General features: G+C 44.5%; 1 protein-coding gene across 1 annotated transcript; it reads right to left on the bottom strand.

Annotated features, from left to right (window-relative positions):
* Positions 1-6739: 6739 nt before the first annotated feature.
* LOC138580931 (serine protease 33-like) lies at positions 6740-21862 on the bottom strand. The gene is made up of 6 exons (XM_069651864.1): positions 21666-21862; positions 17650-17754; positions 14340-14502; positions 11072-11343; positions 9639-9811; positions 6740-8213 (listed from the first exon to the last, which is right to left on the bottom strand). Exons 1-6 carry the CDS (start codon positions 21709-21711, stop codon positions 7896-7898), a joined length of 1077 nt encoding a protein of 358 aa, XP_069507965.1. The 5' UTR covers positions 21712-21862; the 3' UTR covers positions 6740-7895.
* Positions 21863-26562: the final 4700 nt, after the last annotated feature.

The raw sequence follows: 26562 nt of genomic DNA, 5'->3' as shown, positions 1-26562 counted from the left end.
GATGGCCATCATTATGGATGCTAATTTTGTTTTTGAACTGTAACTGCTTTTAGGGTGATTTTATGAAAAATTAGCCAAGTAGGTTTTTCTTAAACATAATCAAGGGAACAGAAAAGTTCCTATAACATATTCTTTTATATCTTTTACAATTTCTGAGACATAGCCTTGTAAATTATTTCCACTTCATCACCAACCTTCAATTGTATGCTCACTAAATTAGGAAGTTTAAAATAATTAGCAACTTTCTCGTTGATATATACTAGTTATTAAAACTACAATAGATATTTACATCTTCTGAGTCTCAGAGTTTATTATCATCATCTACACAATTGTTATCACAGAGCTCTTCGTCACCACCACACTTACACAGTTCTGGGCACCTTAGTGACTGAGCTCCGCATTTGCAATGCACAGCACACCGTCCTTTAACGCATCACATGCACATCGTACCAGCTGTATGATTGATTGTGTTGCACATGGAAGCATACACATAGTAGGAGAATATTGATGATCTGTCTACTCCCACGGGTGTTGTTGATCAGCGCAACGCCACACAGTCCCCTGGTAATGAGTCCTTAAGATGTCTGGTATCAGAGAGGATCTTGTTGGTGGCAGATTTTCACTTTGCATTTCTTTGTTTGTGAACATGCACCAACGCAGTTGACCAATGTCCGCAAGCTTTGCTCCTGGTAAGAATACTTTACAAATGAATCGCTTTATCAATTGGTCATCTTTCTTCTTAAAAACTTCTAGACATCCAAGTCTTCCCAAACCTTCAAGGATTTCTTTTTCTGACATCATGAAAACTTTCCAGAAAGATAGTATTCCTTTCTTTGTAATGCACCCCATAACATCACACCCAGAAAGAGCATGAATGCCTAGCAATGCATGCACTTTTTTTTTAGATCTATAAATCTTCTATTAGTTCCAACTCGTGTGACAAACATGCTGTCAGATTGGAAAAACAGTGACAACCAGAGTGAAAGGACAAAAATATTATATAATATTATATAATAAAATTATATTAATATAATTTATTATCAAGTAAACAAATATGGAAGACATGACGACGAGATACATAAAGGTAGTGAAGAATGATTTTTGTGTCTGCCTACTCATGTGTGCTTTCAATGTCTACAGCATCATTTCCATCTGATGACTTGGCTTCATTTCTCCAAACTGGCTACGAGGCTTCTGTTTATCGTCTGTGCATGCAGAATTGCTTTATTTGAGAGGTAAGCTCTATTTGCAGAATCCGTGATTTTGTACTCAACAGGTGTTGTTTTCCAGCTCCTTTCCTTCGCATGGAGTTCTTCAGTGAATTTTCTGGGTAGAAATCAAATACTAAACGAGTATCATCATACTTGAGCAGTTAAGGTTCTATTTTCTTGTTGAATGCAATTGCAAGGTCATGGCATGTCTTCACGAATTACGGTTTCTGCAGTGCATGCATCTCTGCCATTCTGTGAAGGGCAGCTGCTGAAGGATCTATGTAATCACTGCGACCCCCATAATGCAGACCTACATAATACCCAGTCACATTATGGTGCAGCGCTGTGATCACATAGATCACTGTACCCCGAAATATTGGTGCAGTCCCTGCTGAATGTTTGCTCTAGTTCAGATAATCTGCAATAAAAAATGAAGAGACCTCTGTCATGTTGTTAGAAACCTCTGTATGTTGTTCCTCTTCCAGTATCATCATCAGCTTACTTCTGTTTGCAGATAAAATCATTGCACCATCTAACTTGCACATTGAAAGAGGTACTACAGAGAATTGGTAATTACGCAAGCATTCCTGTAGATCAATGTCATTTCGGCTTTGTGAAGCAATCAGCAAACGTGTGAACAAAGAACGATCTGCCTTCAACTGCATTACGATGTCTGATACTTTTGTCTGAACACGTTTTTGTGCCCATTTACACAGCTGAAGCTTCTCTTTCTATATTAGTGCTCACAGGCTAGAACTGTCTGATTCAATTCAGTCCCCTTTACCGCTGTTGTACAATTGGCAATCTTTTTCTGTCATTCTCGATGTGTCCTTCTGACTTTTTACATCAAAAACTGACTTTGTTGAGATGATGATGAGTTCTTTTTCCATCATAATTCACTGGATTAGTCACTGTCATGATCGAGTTATAGATCAGTTGAACATCTTCCTTTTGGCGTGTTACTTTGGCTGCTGTTAGGTGGTGATGTTTTGACTGTTTGTAATCTGTGATTCCTACAATTTAGTTTGCCTCAGTAGGCAACCTTGATAGCTCAGGATGGGCTAAAAAGAATTGTGCTAGAACCTGTTCCTTTTTAATAATATTAGCCATACCAACAAGTACTTTCATTGCCCCATTTTGATGTTCAAAATCTTCATCTGAACCTAAAGCACAAAAGAGTACTTTTGTCTTGCTTACTGTTCAATTGCCTTTCTGAAACTCACTCCACAAGTCTGAGTGTTTGCTTTCATGCTGTTTCAATTCTGCTAAGCACCATGCTATCATACTTCCGTGGTTTATCAAATCGTGGGTGGAAAAGTACTTAACAAACTCCTCAAGTGATGTAAGCTATAAATCCCAGTTTGCAGTTCGGACGGATTTGATAAACAAAAGCATTATGTCCAGCATATGAATGTACTGAAGAGCAACTCTGAGTGTTGTTTTTTTCTTGAGATTCTTTAGCCTCAAATGCTTACATTTAGGCCATCACATTCAAACTTGTCAGAACTATCACAACGTAATTATGGGCTGCTTTTGTTTCTTGGGAATCATACGCTTGTACACTTTTAAGTAAATCCTTCAACTCAGGTGCCATCCTTTCCTTGATTGCAACATGCTCTTTGTAGAATTCATTGATGATGCATTTGAAAAGTGAAAGCCTCAGTGACCGGTGTGCTTCAACTGCTCTCGTTACGCACTTTCCTGATAGAATCTTCAACACAACATTCCTATCAAAAAGTACAGTTGAGGTAGCCTCAATGCCTGTACCATCCAAGAAAGAACCAATAGCTAGAAGCATCACCCTTATTATATGTAGTTCGCCCGGTTTAAGCATCCAGTTCTTTGACAAGCTTCTTTTAGCCATAACTAATTCTAAAACAGGTTTGTAGGTGCCAAGATCCAATGTTACAACTGTTTTTGATTCTGGGGTGACAACAGATGTTATTTTCTCCAGCTTCTTCATGAATGTGAGCTGTGTGTGTGTGTGTGCTGGTTGGGCTGGCATCTATGAGTGGAAGTACACAGAATCTAGTTTTTTTTAGTTGGAGGATCACTTATAATGGAACTGTAAACTGACCAAATCAGAACTGTAGTGAGTGGTTCTGACTCTGTCTCACATTCATCAGTCTCGGTTTCTTCAGTGAGATTACAATGGTAAATCGGTATGTAGGAAGAAAAGTTTATAAATAAAGTACATTCCCATAAAACATCAACAATAAAAACATAATTACAGATCAATACATATAAATAATTTCCAACAGCATGACAACCACAATAAACTTCAAAAATACAAAAAGCAACATACCAAACAGTTTTCATTAACTATTTTCTAACAGCTAAAGCATTCTTTGAAAATGACAGTAGAGCTCAACCCACACATACTGAATCTGCCTATAGCAAAAAGGACAGGACAGGTTCATACTGAAGAAATCCATGGCCCCGCAGGAATGGTTTTAGCATACGATTCCTAATAGGCGAGAAGGCTGGGCACAACAATACAAAATGGGCCAGGTCCTCCTTGGGCGCATCACAGAAAATACACGATTTGTTCTCATCACGTTAGACCATGCCGCCACCACTCCTCGCAAATGAATGCAATTAAAACATACCCTAGTGATCACAATGTGTTGAGAAGGGTTCTGTGCCCACCGCATATACCTCTGGAGACCTGGACCCATAATTTATTTATTGGGTATTTATAATTCACCTATTCAGCAAATGATGTTTCAAGGCGCAACAAGACAAAAGGGGGGGTGGGCTGGGATGAAGAAAAACAAAACGGTCCTACTAGGCCTTGTGACATTTGGATCATGCAAGTGCAGTAACAAGAAGTCCGGGGAAGAGGGGAGGGAGGGAGTGCAGGACAGAGCGGAATACGCTAATGCTACGGAGGGAAAGGAAGTGCAGGTCACGGTAGCGAGCGCGCATTTGCGGAGAGGAGGAAAGGAGGGAAATGGCCCATGGGTTAGGTGAGTGCTAAGGGGAGGTCAGTTGGACAAGTGCCAGGGGAATGCAGAGAGTGCAGGTGAAAGAAGGTCCACGTGCTAAGTGCGAGCAACAGGGCTGGGCGGGCTCAAGGGTTGCAGGCAGCCAGGCAAGTGCAGGGGAAGGGAGCCCGGTAGGGCAAGTGCAGGTTTAGGGGGGGGTCAGGGAGACCAAGTGCAGGGGTAGACTGGTCGAGGAGGGTCTGGTGCCCTGTATGAATCAGTAGGAACCAGGCAGCCAGTCAAAAAGTGGCAGAAAGGCAAATTAGCAGGGGAGGGGGGGATAGTGAAGGAGGAAGAGAAAAGGAGGGTCTTGAGAAGCTTCTGGAATTTAAGGAGATCTGGCTCAAGTCTGAGAGGGGCAGGGAGGCCATTCCAGAGGGAGGCACCTGCAGAAGAGAGCAATCTACCCCCAACTCTTTGCTTGGAAAAACGTCTGCTCTGCAGAGAGTTGGAGCTTGGGGACCGAAGGGCTCTAGGAGGGAGGTATTTAGGGAGAGCAAGTTGGATGTTGCGGGGTCCGAGGTCCCAGAAAGCTTTGTGGGTGATACAGAGGGTCTTGGATTTGATCCTCGCAGCATCCAGGAGCCAGTGGAGAGATTTAAGGCTGGAGAGATGCAGTCCCTGGGCTTGAGGCCAAGGATGTCTTGCAGTCCTATTCTGGGTTAGCTTAAGGGGGCAAAGAGAGGAAAGAGGCAGATTGAGGAAGAGGCTGTATCAGTAGTCTAGCCTAGAAAGAACCAGAGCTCTGGAGACATTGAGCTTCTAACAGAATGTAAGGAAGGGGAGAATGCATCTGAGGAGGTGAAGCTGAAAATATGCCTTCTTGGCAAGGTCTGTGATGTGAGGGGAGAAAGAGAGAGAGGAGTCAAAGATGACATTATGGTTTTTAGTCTCACAAGATGGTTTGGGGAGGGGACCCAAGGAGAAGGATCTCAGCCTTACTGGCATTAAGACAGATTTATTAGCTGTGCACCATGCCTGAATAGCACTCAGACAGTCAGCAATGAGAGAGGAAGAAGAGGAGGTAGTGGAGGGAAGATTGAAGGAGAGCTGTGGGTCATCAGCATAACATTGGAATTGAGGAGCGAGGGAGGAAATCAAGTGGGCCAGAGGGGCAAGGTAGATGTGCAAGAGCCACAGCGATAGAATCGAGCCCTGAGGGACCCCGCTGGTGGAGAGTGAGATAGAGGAGAGGAAAGGGCCCAGTTGCACCTAGGAAGGTCGATTGGATAGGAAACAGGTCAACCAATCCAGTGCCAGATCTGTGATAACAATTGTATCATGGAGCAGCTTTATGAGGGTGGCAATATTGACTGTGTCAAAAGCAGAGTGCAAATCAAGGAGGATTAGAACAGAAGGCGTGTTGGAGTTAAGGTTTGAGAGGTCTTCACAGGCATTCAGGAGAGCAGTTTCCATGCCTCTGGATTCTTCGAAGCCAGACTGGTGGTCATGGAGACAGCCAACAGATTCAGTGTGGTGGGTCAGTTGGGAGATGACCAACTTCTCCAAGAGTATGCCCGGGAAGGGGGTCATGGAGATAGGGTCATAGTTAGCTGGGCAGGAGGGGTTAGCGGGTGGCTTTTTTACGAGAGAGTGCACAAGGGAGCGCCAAGGCAGGAGCGAGAGAGGAAATGTTGTCCTTGATAGTTCTGGTGGAGCAGGGGTTCACCTGTTTGGAGGAGACTTTCAGATAGTAGACAGCTTTAGAGAACTCATCCGGTCGTGTTGTTTGTGAAATGGGAAGCCAATGCAGTACATGGAGCCTGGGATGGAAGCGGAAAAGTGGAAACTGCAGTAGGATTGGCAAATTCCTTACAGATTTTGAACAGTTCAGCCGTATTGTTGGTGGACCCGGGTATGCAAGCTTGGATATGGGCCCTCTTCTTGGAGCATATGGAGAGACGGTATTGCCTTAGGAGCAGGCGACAGCATTCTTGTGATGGGATAGTGTAACATGCTAGATACTGTTTGGGTGAAATAAGACCAATACAAGTTGTCTTCAGTTTCAGCATGATCACGTGTTCTTGCTTCTTTGCGTGCTCACGCTGAGCACCAAGTCCATTCTCATCTTTTCGGGAGTCAGGGGTACCAGTTGGGTATGGCAGGGCGCAGGAGTGCTGCATGGTCCCATTGTCCTTAACAGTTTAAGAAAAGTCACAATTTGTCGCTAGGACCAGTGAAATGATTTTTACCACCCAAAAAGAAGTGATACTAGGCCAATCCCGTACCACCCACCCCCGGCCCCCTCTCACACCCATGCACCTCGTACACTTGGGCAGCATTTGCTGCATGGCGTATCAGCATGGCACACCCTGCTAGTGGCGACCTGGGTGATCACCTTGTCTTGCATGCACTAGAAATGGTCTTTTTACTTACAGTGCCACCTTCAGACAGTTCCAATTTTGGGATTAGCATCCCCCGTCTTTGTTTTTCCTTTTTTCTTTTTTTCTTTTGTTTTGCAACATGTAAAAGCGCATTCTGATGAATACTATTTTTATGGGGATTTGTGTTCTATCAATTTACTGAAAGCACTTTCCAAAGTGAATGTTATCATGTTTATTTTCATCAACATATATTGTCAAATATAACCTGTAACATGATTAGTTTATGATTTTGAAAAGCTCACAGAATAAATATTTACATAAATAACATATATGGCCTGAAAGACATCACAAAATCTCATACATTTTTTAAAACATTAAATAGCTAAATATGCAAAGGCCCGTAATGATTATCTGAGCTGAACAATGAACCTTTATAAATTAGACACATTCTGATCAAAGTGAACAATGAAGGACATTCATTAACTGCAATAAGAGTGATGTAAATTAAATGGAAATGTACAGGACATATCGGTGCTGAGCAGAAGGGGGGAGAAGAGGCCAGTTTGGGGCAGAATCCTTCAGTATCATGGAGGTGTGGCCATTTCATGACCCTTGCTTCTTCTCAGCCAATGTTGGCCTTTATACTTAAATGATGTCCCACAATGTGACCTCAGTCTGTTGTCGCATCCTGTGATGTAACACGTGTGTGAGATTTCTGAAGGCTGCGGTTCCCATAAGGTGGCTGGGGTCTTCCCCGCCATCGTTTCCTAACATGCTGATGGCCAGATGAGATCCTGTTGGGGACAGATGGTAGGCTGTGCGCTATGGAATCCACATGTTACAGCAGTTCTGGAGAGGTGGAACATTTCACTAGAGAGGGAAGTCATTTTGCCATGTTATTCACAGGGCTTTGGCTCTCTCACTACACCTTTTTGGTGGGGAAGGGGGGCAGGGAAAGCGTTGAGAGATGGCGGGTACCAGCCCATTTGAGCAGGGAGTGGCCACAATCTCTGAGGTTATGGGGCTGTACTAGTTAGTGCAAACAATTACAATAATAAATATGACCATCAATAAATAATCACAGATACATTTCACATTCTATTTTATGGTCCATTGAAGAGCCATGACAGGAATGTTCTGAAGACTTTCCGCTCTTCTGGTGGTGGGTCCAGGCTGTCATAGATTAATTTGGGGTCTCTGGCAGTTGTGCCGGTTTCTTCTCATGCACAATGATCTGGGTCCTTCATTGTCGCAATGCATTTGCCCAGAGACTCACTCTCTAAAGGGATGGTTGCCCCTGGATACCCTGGTTTCCTCTGTCAGTGCAGGTTGGAGGTGCCACAATATTGTCCGTTATCCAAAAGTGTCCCTTTTTAAACCATTCTTAACAGCCTCATGATGAAAATGGCTGTGACAATGAGGATCAGGCTGCAGGCAGGAAGATGGGCACTAGAGCTCACCCTGGACACACTCGGGAACTCCCTTTGGACCACGCTTGCAGCTGAGATATTGAGGGTCAGGGTTGTGTCCCCAATCTCTGGCACATATTGCTTGATCCAGTCCATGTAGGCGGTGACCTTGCTGTACACTCCTGGCCGGTTCACCTGTGCGCAGCCCTCCCCAAAGCTCGAGATTCCCACCAGCAGCCAGGCGCCGTCCTGTCTGCAGACCAGTGGCCCTCCGGAGTCGCCCTGAAAAACACAAGGATGCATGTATTATTTCCTCTGTGCTGTGCATCCTTTGCTGACCTGGTCCTCTCTCCTGCACGCTACAACTATTGCCATAATGATAGATTAGAAATCACCTGCGAAGCGTATCTCCAGCAACATGTGGTATCAACCCATTACTGCGCAGCAAACAATACAGAGGACAAAAATGTTACAAGAGGCTATTGGTCACCCTAAACCACAACCAGAGACCAGGAAAATGGGTTCAGTGTGACTACGTTGGTGTGAGATATCTCCTGCCATAGAACCAAATATCCTGCCTAATCCTACTCTGCAACCCACCATAAACCACAACCAGGTACCCGGAAACCAGGCCCCAGAGATGCATAGTGCTGAGCCTAAGAATAATGACCGTCAGACAGAGCAAACATATCTTAGTCTGCTCCTAGCTGTGAACCTAGTGCCACTACCGTGAAATATGAGGATGACCACTACCAGCTCATCCAGATCCAGAATGTAATCCTGGAACAGCTGGCTCGTAAGAATAAACGACACACTCCTGACACTCACCTCTCCTACCACTATGCTCAATCTCTACTTTACACCAACACACAATAGAGCGCGGCTATACCCCTCTTTCAAATACGAACAATACTCCATGAACACCTCAACATCCTGCTAGAACGCAGGCCTAATGCCACCAGAATGCAGTCACAGAGACCAACCACCACACATTCAACAGATCTCACACTAGCTGCACACATATTGAGTGCACCCAAGCACCCTATAGTACCCTACTCTCCCGACTGACCTGGACTACGGTCCCCAAGGGCGTTCAACCCACAAGCGCTTTGAGCTCATACCAATGATACATAGAGCGCTATATAAATGCCAAATAACAATAACTGTGGTTGAAAGAGCCAAGCAATATGGATATGTCTTCCTTCTAAGGAAGTTTGTTCATTCTCTGGCCTTCAAAGACACAAAGCTAGGGCATTACGTCGGGGTCGGGAACATAGTTTTTTACTGACACATAGGATGAGGGAAAACTGTGCAATACCCATTGAGGATAGTCAATGGCTCTTTGTCCTCATTGCCAGGCTCCTTGTAATGGCCAGATGAAATACATCAATGCTCCAAAATGAAAGAAAATGCTTGTGAAGAATACCTCTGCATTCCTTAGGCGGGTGGAGTTTTAAGCATGCACGTACAAGCAAAACCTTTGTTGGTGATTAGATATACGCAATCTAGGGACAGCACATTAAACCAATGATTCTGGAACAAAAATGTCTTCCCCCAGGATAAAAGATTAAAGAAGATGTTGATTAACATGGTATGTGAAGATAATGATTAGAAAACAAGACGCAAAAGAAGGGTTGCATGCCGGAACTGTCAAACTGTCATACGGGGCACTTTCTGTTGAGTGGAGAGCTACTCAAAGTAACTCACCTGGCAAGCATCCTTTCCCCCCTCCGCATATCCTGCACAGATCATGTCCTCCTTCACCAGGGTGCTGTTCACATCCAGTTTGTCATTCCCGATGTGGTAGAGCTTGTCACATGTGCCGGCATCTATCAGAGGCAGTTTGAGCTTCTGCAGGGTGCCGGGGGAGGGGAGAGACACTGCAAAGTACAAATGGGATTTTTTTAAAAAAATGTTTTGTATTCTCTTTTCTAAACTCCTTTCCCAGCCTACCATCCTTGATTTCATTTTGCCTTAGTTCCACCTTTTGTTTACTTTCCCTCAGCAATCCACTGCTCCTTCATTGCCTCTTCTGTACTTGATACTTTCCCTCTCGCCCAAGCTTGTAGACAAATGTCAGACTTTCGTGAACCTCCCACCCAAATGCCCCAAAGCAAATTTCACTGAATTCATGCAGGTTTTTTATTTTTTTCTGAAAAGATAGCAGAAATATTTTCAGAGTTCTGTTTTCAGTGTTACTATAGAGTTTTGTTGCATTTGACTGTGGTTGATTTGTAGGCATTTGTATTAATTGCCTATATTCAGTTTGATCTTTTCAATGTCATGGCAATATTACATTTTAAATGATCTACTGGACATTTACATTTTTATCTGGAATCTATGAATCTAAATGACGTCACTATACCTTTAGCCAACACACCATTCTGACATAAAGCTGGAGAAATCTTTACATGCCATTCTAGAACCGAAAGGTACATTGCTTTTTAGGATACAGCATAACTAGTCCAAACTCAGAACCTTGTGCTTAGTCCACAAAGGACTGCAACAGATCGGTTTTGTCAATTAGCTTGCAATACTGGTAATGTGTGAACGCAAGTGCGCATTTTATGCATTGTTTGAAATTTCTTAACACTATCAAATCTATCAAATGCAGGTTTTCTGCCTGGATAAGCACTCCCAATCGTGGCTTGCAGCTAATGAATGAACGCAACGATGTGAAGCGGTTTGTTAAAGAATTCACTAGTTGGTCGAAGAGCCACTGGCTGTCATATTATACATGGTGCATTTTTGTGTTGAAGCATGTGTTGCGTGCTTGCCACAGCTTTTTTCCCCCACACAAAAAATTGACCTTACCACCTCAAGCGTTTGGACCAAGGTGCGTATAGAAATAATGTCCTGTTTGGTGACCCATAGCAGATGTTAAAGGTCTTCCTTTTGATCAGGTATAACAATTTAGGCGACGTGACATTACCACCAGTTATGGCCCACCAAACGTGGGCTTGTGTTAGTCATGATGAACAATATTCTGCTATTTCCCTTGACTCTTTTTAATTAAAAAAAATGTAAACCTATGCTCTCCTAGTATCTCAAAGCACCTAGGTCAAAACAGCTCTCATACAGATATGATGAATGGCTGTTCTACAAGCCACCTGGCGTATCCGTCTTAGATGTACCATTACCTCCAGAAGAGATGAACCCCCAGCCAGTGACCGAGCAGATCATGCCAGTGGGGAACTGGACTGAGACATCGGGGAGGCAGACGGGCAGGATGTAGTCTGTGAAGTTCACCGGGGTTTGCAGCTCCAGCAGTGCGACGTCTCCAGATGAGCCGTACTGTGAAGTGTAGCTGGGATGGACTTTGATCGTCTTCACTCCTGAGATCACGGCTTGGGGGCTATTGCCTGACAAGTGCAAGCTTCCAAGGGCAACTGAGGGTTTAGCGATGCCCCTCCTGAAAAAGAACACAGACACAGTAAATCTCTGTTTTAGCCTAAATCATTCATGCAGAGACCTGGTTATGCAGAGTTGCTCTTAAAATGAAAACATATTCTCTAATAATCTGTTACCTTCCATTTGTGCCATATATGGTGATCCATTACTCCATAAATGTACCACAGCAGTCTTATATTGAGCCCTTTGCTCTTGTTCTCCACCCTCTTGTCTCTTATTGTGACCACAGGAACACTTGTCCCCTGCAATCTTTAGCCTCTTGTACCATATTTACCAATTTTAAAGATGTCAATGTCCATATGACACCCCTTTCCCTCATTTCCTCCAGTATAGTTTCTGAAATGCTGGTGCTTGAAATCCTGTGCTACTGCTGTTGTTGCACCCCTCTGAGCTCTCCTAGGCCCATCCTAAACCTTTTGGGGATCTAGCCTCCCAGGCCCATCCTTATGCTTCTGGAGTTCTAGCCTCCAGAAAAGGACACATTCTCCAGATGAGGCTTAAAGAACTAGAAAAACAGCACTGGGTTTGGCTTTCAGGGCTGACTAGCTTACCCCAGAACAGGTCACCAGTTCAGATGTGGGCTCTATGGCTATCTACATTATACTAAATGTGGTGCTCGAATCTGTACACAATACTCCATGTGTCACTGCATGGTCTTCCTGATTAAACCATAGTGATATGTGATGAGAATGGGAATGAAGAGCTGGGTACACTTCTGGGGTGCAAGCAACTCTGTGGGTGATGCTTTGGTGCAACCTTTTTTATCTCATGTTGCGGTCCCAGCTCTAACGTCTTCTTGATTGAGGATAGTGGCCTGCTTTTCAACCTCTATTTGTACCTCTACCTTTTTACTCTGTGTGCTATGACTTGTTGAAACATGACCTGAAATTCCCAATCAGCCTTTCAGGATAGACAACTGCAATCTGGAAGCAGGAAGCAGGTGGGCCTTAACAACAACTGCTGTAGAAAGAGTGGAGTTGCCAGACCTCAGTGTTCCAGTACAACAGCAGGAGGTGGGAATCTCCAAGCAACAAAGACCCGCAGGAGGATTCAATGTCTGGCCATTGTGTGTCATCCTTATTCATTAGTCACTCCTAATTCTGTGAAACATCTGAATTAGCAGCAAGTGAACTGTTTCTTTTATCTGCTGTGGAGGGAGCAATCTGAGCCTCTTCACTTAGTTTCTGATGGAAGAACGGTCAGGAATCAAATGATGAGAACAAACTCAAACTCTCTCCCCCATCTCCCCCCCCCTTGCTCCACCACTCCCTACAGTGATACGTAATTTTGTATAGTTATATGGTACTCTTTAGTTTGAAGCATTTGCCCCCTTAGGTTAATGTTACCTTTGTAGGTCATCTGTGTGTGGTGTGTTTTGTCTCTGGTCTCTGCCCCACTTATTTCATACATCCACATACACTGGCTCACCACTTGTTCTCATCTTTGTGCTATTGTGCTAAGACCCTTTGGGGGGAAGGCCCCTGCCATCTGCAAACGTATTATTTAAAGTAAATTCTGGTCAAAATTGACATCCCGGGACTTCATATAGAACCAGTGGTAGAAGCTGCCACCCGTTAACTGCCAATGAGCCAGCCCAGCATAGTTTGTACTTTTGTTTGTGTCGGAGGTCCAAGCAATGCCAGGTTATGGACACAGCCTGCTCTCAATCAAGCCTTGCTTTGTGGAGGCTTGGCACTTTCACAATGAGTTTTTGCAACAGTCCATGACAAAAGAAGCACTCCTCTTGGGGCTAGCCAGAATCCGTATAAAGGATGTGTGCGGCAACGCATATGAGACAGGAAGACAAAGAATTACACAAGAAGAAGCTCTTAATTTGGAAATGATAAACTTGAGAGGCACAGCTTCACCTCACTGATGAGGCAGTCTAGGCCGAAACATATGTCTGGTGTTGCTGATGGTACTCTTGTTCAGAGCAGATTTGCAAAGCATTTCAGTGCTGGACTGCCCTTGTGGGTGGGACAAAGACTGATATGCAAATGAAGATTTCTAATCTGAGCAGGGTACAGTGAGCTAGAATGTGGTTGTAGACCCTCCTGAGATGAAGAAATTCCATAGAACAGGGTATTTAATCCATGTTCATTTTCGGTAGAGGGGCTCCCACACTCCTATGTAACTTTGTAAAACTTTGGGTTTCACCCTAAATTGCCCATGGTAATCCAGATGTGGACCCCTTGCTCTCTGTGCTTAGAGGGGGACAGCTTCACCTCACTGATGAGGCCCGACAAGGTCGAAAAATGTGTCTGGTGTTGCTGATGGTACTCTTGTTCAGAGGAGAATTGCATAGCAGTTAAGTGCTGGACTGCTCTTGTGGGTGGGACAAAGACTGACATGCAAATAGATTTTTTCTCTTCTGACAAAGGTACAGTGAGCAGCTAAAACATGTTTGTAGGCCCTCCTGAGTGGAAGAAATGTCATAGAACAGGGTAATCGACCCATGTTCGTTCTTGGGGCAGGGGCTCCCTCACTCCTTTGTATAAATGTGTGTGGCTAAGCTTATGAGACAGGAAGACGAAGAATCACACAAGAAGAAGCTCCTAATTTTAAAATGATCAACTCGACGTCGGACAAATAGAAGGAGGAAGGGGAAAATATTGAAATGTTTTAGGGAGGAGAGGCAGGAGATAGATCTTAATCACTGTGGACTTCATGAGAATGATCAAAACGTCCTGTTTTATGTACCTCTAATTTTCAATATACCACCTAAATATGACTTGGGATCACATGGAATATTTACAGCCTGGCATACATATCAAAAGATCCGTACACCGCTTTCTGCAATTCTACAGGTAGGACATGCCACAGCAAGGGGGTGGTAAATTAGAGGCGATTCTACAAAGTTGTTAGATAGTTAATTTGCATACCAGAGATCACACAGCATCTTGCACCAAACATAAAAGCTTCACTTGAGAGGTTTATCTGTCCTTATTCATAATGTTCCAAAAGCTATATGGGAGATTACTGCTCCTGGGCACTTACATTCTGACGCAATGAGCGGCGCAGACCACCCATCGATCTGTTAACAGGGTCCCTCCACAGACATGGCGGCCTGATAGGCGGATGCTGACTTGCCAGGGCCACTCCCCACTCCGGGCGTTCTGCCCACCCACAATCCGACTTTCAAATCTGGGTCTTCCACAGGCTGTAGAAAAGAAAATATGATTTAAATATTCAAAATAACAGATTAAGACAATTCATAATCACCCATTCCAAGCAGCAATGGGAGGCACAGGTCTTAAAAGGTCATTAGCACCCTGAGCGGGGGAGCCAGACAATCAGGCATCTTCAGTGGTCGAAGTGTACGAAAAGAAGTAGTGGAACTATGTTCCCTGCTGGCCTGCACCCACTCCCCACAAACCCAATCACCACACCCCCACCCACATACAATACAAACCCCCAAACACATGGACCTGATGTTTAGGGGAACGTTAAGTGTAGTGCACTGAAAGTGCAAGTTTCAACTTCTTCCTACACTTTTATTTTAAAACCAAACAATTCCGGAACGGTTTCTTTTTAAAATAAAAGTATAGGAACGGTAAGACTTCATTTTAAAAAGTAGAGGAACACCGCTCCCAACCGCTCCCCCTTACTTCGACCACTGGGTGTCTAAGAACGTGGGCTGACACTACCAGTGAAAGCCTGCATTCCAAGCCGCCTAATGGCTGGCTCCCTTACCTGCCATCTTCCCCCGCCAATCCTGTTTTTATCTTATTCCCGCACCCCTCGCCCCATCCCACTTACCTGATGATGCCAGCGGGGATCCACCGCCGCAGCTCCTTTCCCCATGTGGCCGCCATGGAAATGGAAAAGGGGTGCTGTATGGAGCACCGGCTTCCAATTCTCTGGTGGCCATGTTGGTATAGTATTTTGTCTCTGAGAACGGGACGCTGCGAGGTGTTCCGTTCACCGAAGAAAAGACTTTTTAAAAAAACATTTAGCACCCATGCAGCACAGTACATCGGTGCTAATGGTGATATGCCCCTCCTTGGCTGGGCCCACCCTATGGGTAATGGAATGCCACCCTCATTACGGGACTGTCGCTTATCTCGGGCCCTTAACTTGGGTGGCAGGCCTTTACCCAGAGGATGGGCCCTCCAACTCGGGGCATATCGCCTGAATATAAACTCATGCAACACTCCTTAACTATATGTGGTGATTACAGACAATATCAACATAGCTTTGACAGGATCGGAAATAGTATTTACTCCCCAAAATGTATATTAACTTCAACCTTTTTGTGTTTTATGAGCAGTGTAGTTGTCATAGCGTCACACAGGGCATATCTGGTCAGTCTGGAGTGACCGTGCAAGTAAAAATTTACATGGACTTCCACATAAACTTGGATGTCCACACTGCTACATAGTTGAAAAACAACAGCCCTACTGTCCTCTGCCAGAGCCACTGTCAGGAAAGATGTTCCATGGAACGCTTGGCAGAATGGTGGCATTCTCTTTCGGATCTGACATTGGTTACGAAGAATGAAAAGGTTTGCTAGCAAAATGTCACCAGGGCCTGGACACAGTAGAATACGGCACAGAGAGCTGTAGTGGTCTGGGCAGGATAAAGCAGTTTCTTGTTGTTTTGAAAGTCGGGATTTGAAGGTAGGTGTCTGGGATAACAAATTATACTTGGCTTCCAAAAATGGTTGTGGAATAGGAGAAGAAAGGGCTTGAGGAGTGGAAGGGCTAGCAGGTCGTCCCAGCATAGCTTCACTGTCAGGTGCTCATAATAAAACATATTCCTTAAGGGGCTAATTGGATTGTTGCATTGCTGACAGAGTCTCAAAGGAGACTTTCTTCATGGGCAATGTATTGTTTGAGATGCTGGGACCCCCTCCCTAGTCTAGTTTGATTTCTAATCAGGTGCTTGTGAAGAGAATTATCAAGTCAGAGAACTTCAGAGAAGCGAGGGGTGGGGGGCTTTGGCTTCTACCTGGCCGGGCTCGGGTGCCATTAAGGACCAGCAATGGACTGATCTTGGCAGGCGTTTAGTTGCTTTGCCGGCTCCAAGACTAGGCCCATTTAAAGCCTTAAGTGAAGCTGTAGTGATACAGTGTAGAGATAGCACAGATTGGCATCTAGGCTCTTAAAAAGTCACAGCTAAGTAACTGATTCTGTGAGTGACCCTGGGCAGGTCACCACATCTCCAAGTGTTCCAGAGTCAAGGAGAAGTACTTATCGCAACTCCTCCTTTATGGAGAATTTTCAAGTTCCATTGTTTTACTTACTTATTTTACAAAAGGAACATAACCACAGCAACATATGGATTCTGCTGGTTTTTAAAGATTGCTTGTTGTTTGTTTGTTTTGTTTTGTTTTATTACTTGTATTGCGCACCAGACCCAGGGGTAACCGGACGCATTGCATATGACAATTTACAGCTTAGTTACAGAAACACAAGGCAAATATGGAGACAAAAATATATACAAGGTAGAAAATAATGGTACAGGTATTTACAGTCCTACTCAGACAGGCGGTGAAGGCTGAGAGGTAGGTGTGTGCAAAAATATAAACAGTGGAAGGACATGTGGAATAGGTCAGGGCAGTTAGTAGTCTATTATTTGTCCACGTCTTTGATCCAACTTGTAAGGTTGTGTCGGAAAGTGGGTTATGGTTGATCTGTCCGCAAGGTGGATGGTAGGGAGTTCCATAGTTGAGCTGCTTTGACCTGGAAGCTACAGGCAACAACTCTGAACAGTTTAAATCTAGGTGTTGAGATGTTGTTAGAGTTTGAGGACCTGGTGAGTCTTGTAGGATTTATTCTCGTGAATCTCGTAGAAAGGTAACGAGGTGCAGCATTGTTTAGACATTTGTAAACAAGTGAGGCTACTTTTAGCTGGATTTTCTCATGAGTTGAAAGCCAGTTATTGGCTCTTCTAAATTCAGTAATGTGGGCTCTTCTGGGAATACCTAATGCTGCTCTAAGCGCGTTGTTCTGCAAGATTTGAATTATTTTGATAACTTCCTTATTGGCCCCAATGTAGAATGAGTTGCAGTAGTCCAACTTCAATAAAACGAGAGCTCTAGCAAGTGTGATGCAGCGATTATTGGATAGGAAGGGTTTGCCTGCTCTTATCAGTTTGCAGGTGTAAGCGGTGGCAGAAGCCATCGCATTGACCTGCTTGTTGCAAGATAGGGTAGAGTCCAAATAGAAACCCAGCATTTTGACCGCGTGAGCGGAGGTGATTTGATTGAAATTTGAAAGTGAATTTGTTTAGAAAGTGGATATGCTGTCAATACAATAGTTGTTGTGTGCCATACACGCTGCCATCTTATGAAGATAGTACTTACTCTCGTTCGGCTGCATATTACTGCCAGTAGTGGCGTCAAAGGTCACGGTGTCAAAGGTTGTGGAGCCAGAGGTTGTGCTGACATTGGACTTCACATTGTTGGTGCCTGAAGAAGAAGAAGAAGAATTATAATGCATGGTGAACATTCACACCTGGGAAGCACAAGCCTGTTACTGGTAAAGCCCAAACTACTAATAAGACTAACTTAAATACATCCAAAAATCTTTTAACATATCCTCAAAACTATGAGCCTTTGAAGAGAAGGCTGGGTATTGCTGTATACCATGTACCTTGCACTGTTTCCATGATCTGCAGTGGAAATAAATAGAACTAAAAAACTGCTAGAAACAGTAGAAACAGTAATAACCTTTTCGAAACGAATTGCATTAAAAAAGATGATTTCATATTTTGCTTGGAAAATTTAATTTATAAAATAAAGTTCTGAATTAGTTAAAATCTCACCATTGATAAAAACCTGAGATTTTAACCTATTATTAAAAATATATATACCAACGTAACAATGTAAAAAGCATGCACCATTTGCAGTAAAAAGTAAAGCACATTAAAGCGAAGCCTGAAGGAAGGATAAATGTATCCCCCAGACCCCAAGTGATGCTACTTGTTAACCTCACCCTACTGACCCATGTTGTCTCTCCTATTAGCCATCACAGACCTCCATCACTGATGTTATTATTGGGGTATTTATTAAGCTTTTACCTAGTTTCGGGAAGCAACCGAGCACTTTAAACTCATAGTGGAAGGATACAATGAGGGAAGCAGAGAATCAAGAGAGCGGAGAGCTATTAAGATGATATTAAGATGATGCTTATGCAAGACAAGACATCACTAAATGATATTCAGGCCTATAGTAAGTGCAATGGCATGGTGTCAGATGGATGGCATGTTGTGCATTTACATGAAGGGTTAATAGGATCTTGGGATGTGGTTACAGTTCTTGATAGAGTTCAATGGGGTACAATTGTAGCAGTACTCTTTGGTACCAGGCATTCAGGTTCGATTGTTCATGGACGTCTCTGGTTGGCATGGTTTCGGTGCATGCTTGGTGTAGAGCGGATTGTTCTAGTGGAGTCAGGGATGGAGAAGAGGGAGGAGGATGGTTAAGCAAAGGTGAACTGGCCAAAAGGGGAAGGGATTTCCCTACGGACAGATGCCCCTGCAGATGTTGTCGGGGCTGGGACAAGTGGATCATGTGGACTAGGAGTACGTTAGTCATTTTCCCACCACTGTATTTTCTAATATCCTTTTTCTGGACCTTAGAAAATATAGAGTAGGACTATAAGGTTAGACTGTCTACTGTGCTAGAAAAATCCTATGACTCCAGATCTTAAGGCAGCCGGGCTCCCACGGTTAGAAGGCGGTTTAAGATAGCCAGTCTACTTTGTGCTTTGAGGAGGACTTTGAGGGTAGCCGGTCTATAGTGCCTATAATAGCATATGAGGGTAGTTTGTCTTCTTCACACTGTATCACACAGTGAGATCAAAAATGAGCTCCATCTGAGCTTAAGGTACTTATAAATGCACCACTTCGGTGGAGATCTACCGCAGGCACGGCTCTGTCTCCGCACACTTTAGAATGCAGCTATGACTATGTCAAATTTGGTCTAACCGGACACATAACGACTTCGCCCAGACTTGCCTCAACACCCCTTCCATTAGAATACAGCGTCGACCTATGCCACTTTTTCAGTCTAGCTGGGCACACATCGAGTCTCTCACATTAGCGCTCTGTCGTGACCTCCCTCAGCACCCGTCCACATGCTTGCCCCTTGCGTTGCTTAAAGGAGCCTAGCCAGCCCACCTAATGCCTAAACCTGGCCAAATGCAAACACGCACTGTAGGCCTTTCTGAGAATCTTCCCATTCCTGGACTTCGGTCCCCAAGGGCGTTCCTACTACAACACACGTTGAGGCCATACAAATGAGAAAAGGTGCTATATGAATGACGACAATACAATACAATGTAATACAATACATTTCAGACTGACCGACATGTGATGGGCACAGCTCTGATGCTATTGGCCTACCAGAAGAGTCTGCCCTCTTGGAAATTGTTCTTCCGTACCCATAGGCCAACGGGTAAGTAGTTAGAAGTTGATCGAGATCTGTCTGTGTGGGACAGTGACTGACATCCCAGGCCAGGTGTACATGGTGGCCAGATCTGTGTTTAGATCAGACTGTTTCTGAACAAAAGGGAAAATGGGGCAACTAGAGGCCCTTTTTGAATATTAACGAGGCATCAGATACATGTCGCCTCCATTGCACACATCAGCAAAGGCTTGCAATGAGACTGCCTGCAAGGCACAGCAGTCATCATTTCACACTGGGGCATACACTTGAATACCCTCTCCCTTCGTACCACATATTGAGGAATCCATCTGTGGTGCAGGCACGCACTGATGGTCCACTATGTGAATGGTTACGGCTTGCCTTGGGCCGATGGCAGTGTATTGTGACCATATGAGTGGTTCAAAGCCATTGATATATCTCCCCATGAGTCATAAAGAGGAGGGAGAGGAACCCCCCCCTTTCAGCCTCTTCCACTTCGCACTCGGCCACTATGATTTGGAATTGCAAGCCTCAGTATTGAATCAGTGCGATGTGAAGCCTGCGCCAGGTGGCAGTCCTTGCAAATGCTAAATCCTTTTATACCTCTAGCCCTCTTTTCCTTTAATGTACTAATTTCTGTCGTCTGGGCAACAAACATGGTGTGCCTTACGAAACAAATAAAGAAGAAAAAGGAATAACAGAAACTCTGCTTATAGGGTGCTCTCATTTCTGTTGGAGGGTGCGTTCACCGGATTTGCAATAGTATTTATTAGAAAAATGTCCCTTTTGCTTTCGCTGAATATTTTCCAAACTATCGAGTGGAAGCTGAATACTATTACTAACTATACTACTTAGCACACCAGATGCCACTGCCTACTGTCCCTAAACGCTCACAGCTAACTGGACCCACCCACTTATTACAGATGCAATGATCGCATACACGTGCGCACCCAGCCCAGGGGCGGGGACTAATAAATCTCGCGACACGATCCAGGTTGCCTGTTCTCCGGGGTTTTAGGACGTGACGTAGTTGGCAGGAGTTATGGCATATCATGTAGCACGTCTCTGCTTTACACAGCATTTGGTATGCCTGCTGGCCTGACTCCAGGCCCAGTCATGCCGTAAGAGAGGAAGTGCCTCACAGTATCTGCAGAGAGCTGCAGCGTGCACTTGCCACGCTTGGAAAAATGATTGCAGGCGATTTAGAAGAGCTGGGGAGAGTCCTTTGCATGTAAGGCGTGTGCTTGAAATGTATTGTATTGTGACTAAAATGGCAGTCTGTCGATTCTGCTGACATGAAAATAAGCCACACAAATGAAGTCCCAGTAGTTCCAATATCTCTCCAGAGCACGAGATCACTTCATGAGACCATAACGGACATTCTAGCCTTTATGTATTTATTTTATTTTGCATCCCCCCTCCCCCGCATGCTTCCGCTGTAATTGGGAATTTGCAGGCATGATGTCACTCCCTTGAATTATGGAAATAATTGAAGAGCGTCTCATTATTTCTGTAAATTATGGTTTTTGCAACCATTAACGCATGGCCAATAATAAAAGACGTGCTGAGCGCATGCTAACCTTTGCACTAGTGCACATTTTCCGTAAAGTGCTCTGCTAAGTGTTTTTTCAGGGTTCTTACCCTTTCACCACTCAGGAGATGCGTTCATTTGAGCAGAGGCCTTTCTCCCATCTTTTGGCCCTCTTAACCATTAAACATAATTAACCCAGGCCAATGTTTGATGTGATATTTCTCTCTATGTGCATGTTATTTGGTGTCTCCAAGGTAATGTGCCTATTTAATACTGAAAGCTATGGGGAAGAACGACAACGGCCCGACTCTTGGCCTCCCATCACAATTATGCCAACTCAAAACCCCACCTTTCCAAGCAAAGCCACGAGATTCCAAAAAAGAAAAGTCACTAGTCACTCCAGATGTAAAAAGCACCTTACCCAGGATGAGGAAGAGAAGTGCTCCCATCAGTGAGGAGGGTCCCATTGTCTGGCTCAGTGGTGGCAGCTGTCAAGTGTATCCACTTTGTTCTGTTTGCACCAGGACTGTCTGCTTGTCTCGGGGTATCTGGGGTTGTCTTCCTGGCTGCGCTGTGAAGACGGTTCCACTTGTCTCTGCTGCCCAAGATTGCCCTCTTGTCTCCGCTGCCAGTGTTTCTGCCTGGAGTGAAAACACATTGCTTCTTATATTGTCCTCCCAGAGGGGAAGTCAGAGAAAAGATCACAGATGGCGTAATTCTAAAGTATTCACCCATTGTGCTCATTCCAGAACCAGGCTCATCAAAAATGTGGACTGACCAGTTCCAGGGATTTCAGAGAAGGATGCCTTCCTGCATCCCCTCCCACACTGAACGTGCCACGTTGCTTTCCTCGATGCACACGTGATGATGTTGGCTGCGATTGTGTGGCTGCAGGGCTGGAACCTGGCAAAGTTTCAACAGGTACCAGATCTCGTGAGCGAGCTGCAGACTGTCCCGCTGTGACGTCAGTGTCCGCATGTGACTCACAGCTCCTGGCAATGGAGAACGCCAAGAGCTTAAGGATCAGGAGTGAGGCAGGTAGAACATGACTGGTGGATGAATCTGATTAGGTAATGCTTTTTGTGAACTACTAGTACTTGCATTTACTCACGGGGGAGGAATCAGTATGGTACAGTGCACAATCACAACACAGGAATCATAGTGTGTCAAAGTAGACTATGTGCTTGGTGCTGGCATTTGCATTGTTACACTAACATTGTTCAGGTAGTAAAAGTAATGTCACATACCCCATGAATGACTGCCATTCGTACAATTACAGGAAGTGACATCACCTAACTGTTATACCTTAAAATTTCAGTAATGTTGACACCACACAGATTTTGCAGCATGGACTGGTTGGAGTTGTGCAACTTGGGAGTAGCTTACATGGGTTGACGGGTGAAGGTAACATTTCATAGAGCTGCATTTTGACAGTTTTGCCTTAGGTCTGGTAAGGAGCCCCATTCTAATGGCCAGGGACATTATTGTTCTAAACCTCCTGCGGTTCCCTCCCCTTAGCTGTGGATGACGGATGCACAACGTGCAATTTCAGATTCATATTATATCTGCAATTTTATGGCTCCTGACATTCAGGACAAACCAAGAGTGGGAATGCTTTAGGGGGAACCATGATATATGCACTGACAATCTTTGATTCCTATTGTCAGTGGGTGGATATACTTTACTGACTGACAGTTTGAGTGAGTAGGAGTTTAGGATGAAAATTCAGTGTTTGGTGGTGGCAAAGAGAGGACCGACACCCCTTACCCCCTGGGCCATACTGTGAGTTATGGACCACGAAGAGTGAGCTCAGGAGAGGACGCATCTGGACCCCTGCGTTTTAGGAGCCCTGTAATTTAATGGGCCATTTCTATTATTAACTGCTTGGGGTTGGAGTGCACTTACCATGCAGCCCTATTTACATCTCAACTCAAAATTCTATTAGTTCCTTGTGTACCCCAGAATCCAGCTAGCACATGAATACTTCCATCTGATTGGGTATATTGTGTTTACTTTTCTCGATAAAACCTTAAGCTGCCCACATTAATGAATTGAGGCGGGTTTATGTTGCCCGAGAACAATGTGCATAATCTGTTGGTGCACCGTTTTCTTTACTGCCTCTTTGCGGATTCTGTTTGATAAAAAGCATTGGTTTCATCTGCTACTCCTGTGGTGGCTCTTCTTGAGGGTGAGTGTGTTTATTCATTTTTTATTAAAAGCTGAAAGGGCTGTGGGTCACCTGCCAGTTTCATATGTCATACCTGTATGTGGCATCTACAACAAACGAAACCTCTACAGTTTGTGATGATTCACAGGATCTCCTCACTTCTCCCCCTAGGTGAGCCCTTCCCTGTGAGGCTAGCGAGGTGAGCCCACTATGCAATATTCCTTCCAGGGATGCTGGTAAGTGGAACCTTACGGGGAGAGAATCCCCTCTTGGGGATAGGGACTCCCATTCCATGAAGGAACTCCCTAACTCTCTATCCTATGAGGCCCTCAGTTCATCTGTACCTCAGGAACTCCAACCTGAACAGACCACTGTTTGCTATTGTAACACCTCTTCCCTTACTCAATTAAAATCCACAACCACTGAGAAGAGGACGAGTGAAGGAAACATGGAGAGTGCCAACAGCTTGGAATCCAATCATAATGGGAAGAAGAAGAGTGAAGGAGTAATAACGATCACTCCTCCGTTAGAAACATACATCACTGGGAGAGTTGGAACCATGGAGTAATGAAGACTATTTCATGGAGACTGAAGAAGGACAATAATCCTCCCCTGGGTAGGACCTAGAAAGATTGTATCAAAATTGAAGAAGTACTTGCAGAAAGGGAAAGCCAACGCCGATCAGCTGTGGCCTGGGAAGTTCAAACCTGGGAGAGAGAAACCCAGGGTTTTGTCCTCAGTTTAGAAGATGTGGCAAATTTGAAGGAAAAGCAGTCCAGGAGCCGGCAGCGAGCCGACTCGCAAGATGTTTGAAAGATCCAGGTGTTGGAGTGACCCCGATGAGGAGGACCATCCGGTCTGCAAACTACGCAGAGACCACCGAGCATAGGGTTCTGCAGAGCCGCAGAGAAGTGCCGAAAGCCAAAGAAAGAAATGCTGCAATTATTTACCAGACCAAAGTAAGTCTGTGACTCGAGGAAGAACCATTGATGCCAAACAGTCAAGACAAAACTAACAGGATTGGCGGGAGACCTGGGAGGGGACCGGCGCATAGAGAAGGCAATAACAAAAGTCAAGAATACTACAAGAGTCATCTCCCTTTCCCTGTAATTGGGAAAACATTAAATCAAGTCAAGACTGCTACGGGAGACATCTCCCTCGTCGCAGCAGTAGTGAAGTAAGTAAAGTCAGCCAAGAGGACTACAGGACTTATGGCACTCGTCCCAGTAGCAGGAAGTGTCTCCTTAAGAGTATAGAATGAATACAAGAGCATTGGAGGAAGGGAACCTGGTTGCAGGTCCCATTTGAACAAAAGACTGTGATTATCAGGAGGAACAGTCAAAGCAACCGAATGACTAAAACACAATCAAGAATAGAAAAGAGAGAAAGAGACACTTACAGAAACACAGGGATCCAAGATCATTCAGACAGAAGTATAAATGGACATTTAAGAGAAGCTGGAAGAGTCCCCTTAAGGAACTAGAGGGGTTAATTAAGAATTTCACAAGGAACTATATAAAGATAAGCCTGTCCAGGAGAAGGGAGTCCTTCTCCTGGACCACTTTTGTTTGCTGAACTTTTTTCATTAGTGGTAGGGTCAGCGTAGGTCATTTTTGGACGGAGAATGGACTAGTTTGATTTGAACAACATCACTGACAGCAAGCACCATAGTTGGATATGTATTAGGCAGGGCAACTCCGCTTTGTATAGGGACAGATAGGCCTTTTTCTATTATTTCAATGAAGCCTTGGTTAAATGCGAACCTTTTATGCGCCTCCTCCTTCTGACCTACAACAAGTTCTAAAACGAGTTGTCTTGCTTTAATCAAGCACGCCTTTCCATTCCCATTGCAAATCTGATGGTACAAAGCATATACTTCCTGCAACCTTACATTGGCATGCTCTCTGCCTGAACCTAAGAGTATGGATGACCCGCCAAGAATCCAAAAAGTGCTACAAAACTGAACCAACGACCCATGAAGAACCACTTGCAAAATCTTAAATCTTGTCAACACATCCCAGATTGTATACATGGACTTTCGGTTATTTATGTCTAATTACATCGCCTAATCACCCATACGCTTGCTTTTTAGCATCTTTCCCCCCCGAGTTTCCCCTAAAAACAAGCCCTTATTTAATTAGAACATGTGCACAATGCTTCTTGTTGATGATCTTTTCATGTTAAAGGCCTGGCCAGAAATACAATGTCAAGCTGAGGACATTCATCCTACTGGGTTTCGTTGATTTACATGAAATTTTAAACAGCAGGGTGGAGGCCTGCAGCGGATGAAAATAGTGCAGCCAGACACAGACACTGTAAACAATGCGCTGTCTTCAGTCTGCATGCAACAAATCATGCTTGTAGCAAACATGTTAAGAGATAGGCGTGAATGGTGTCCTGCTTATTTTTAATAGAAGGTTTCATTGTGCTTCTCCTGTGACTGGTGCTCTCGCTGCCAGGATGTGGGTGCATTTTGCAGGTCACAGGTTCAAACTGGTCAGAAATTACTCATCGTGTTTACTATTCTGAATCGGATACAGTAAGTGTCATTGAGTAAGGAAAGAATAAAACCTTTTGTAAGTAAGGAGATCATGTGTCCTGCACAGATGGGGAATATAATACAGTATAGCAGTAAGGCAGGAAGTGGTGCTCTTTGCCGGCAGTCGGGCTGAGTATAACCGTTTACCACAGTGTTTCCCTTCCAGGAAGCAGACATTTGTCACCAACTCAATGACAGGAGCTGCTGGGGCTGGGCAATTGCTCATGATATCTAAGGGATGGGGCTCTCCCTATTGCGGGAAATGGAACAGACAGAAATTCGAAGGTGTGGCAAGGGATGTATACTTCTGTAGTGAGTGCCAATGACACGGTGTAAAGATCAGCGTGAGGAAACTGATCAGGGGGAATATGTACAGCTAACAAGTCCAGATAACATTAATAGGGGTGGCTCCTCCAATCAGAATAAGGGACGGCACAGTCAGCATTACAAATAAATAGTGGTGAATGGGGTGTCCTTCGATACAATAAAGTCAATAAAGTCAAGTGGCTGGCGAATGAGGAGCAGGGCAAGGGGGGGCGTTTTGACTAGACTGTCAAGTTGAGGGTGCATCACAAGAGGGTCCTGCACATTTCTGTGTTGGACGCAGACACT

Source organism: Ambystoma mexicanum, chromosome 3p (genome assembly GCF_040938575.1).
Source record: "Ambystoma mexicanum isolate Mex_15411 chromosome 3p, UKY_AmexF1_1, whole genome shotgun sequence".
Taxonomy (NCBI): domain Eukaryota; kingdom Metazoa; phylum Chordata; class Amphibia; order Caudata; family Ambystomatidae; genus Ambystoma; species Ambystoma mexicanum.
This window is presented reverse-complemented; position numbering and strand designations above follow the sequence as displayed.

Excerpts from the sequence above, each read along its gene's own strand:
- LOC138580931 (XM_069651864.1), bottom strand. The coding sequence starts at position 21,711 with ATGGGACCCTCCTCACTGATGGGAGCACTTCTCTTCCTCATCCTGG. Across the intron at positions 14,503-17,649 it reads TAATATGCAGCCGAACGAGA|CCTGTGGAAGACCCAGATTT; the intron begins GTAAGTACTATC and ends TCTTTTCTACAG. Across the intron at positions 11,344-14,339 it reads GCCGCTCATTGCGTCAGAAT|GAGGGGCATCGCTAAACCCT; the intron begins GTAAGTGCCCAG and ends GTTCTTTTTCAG.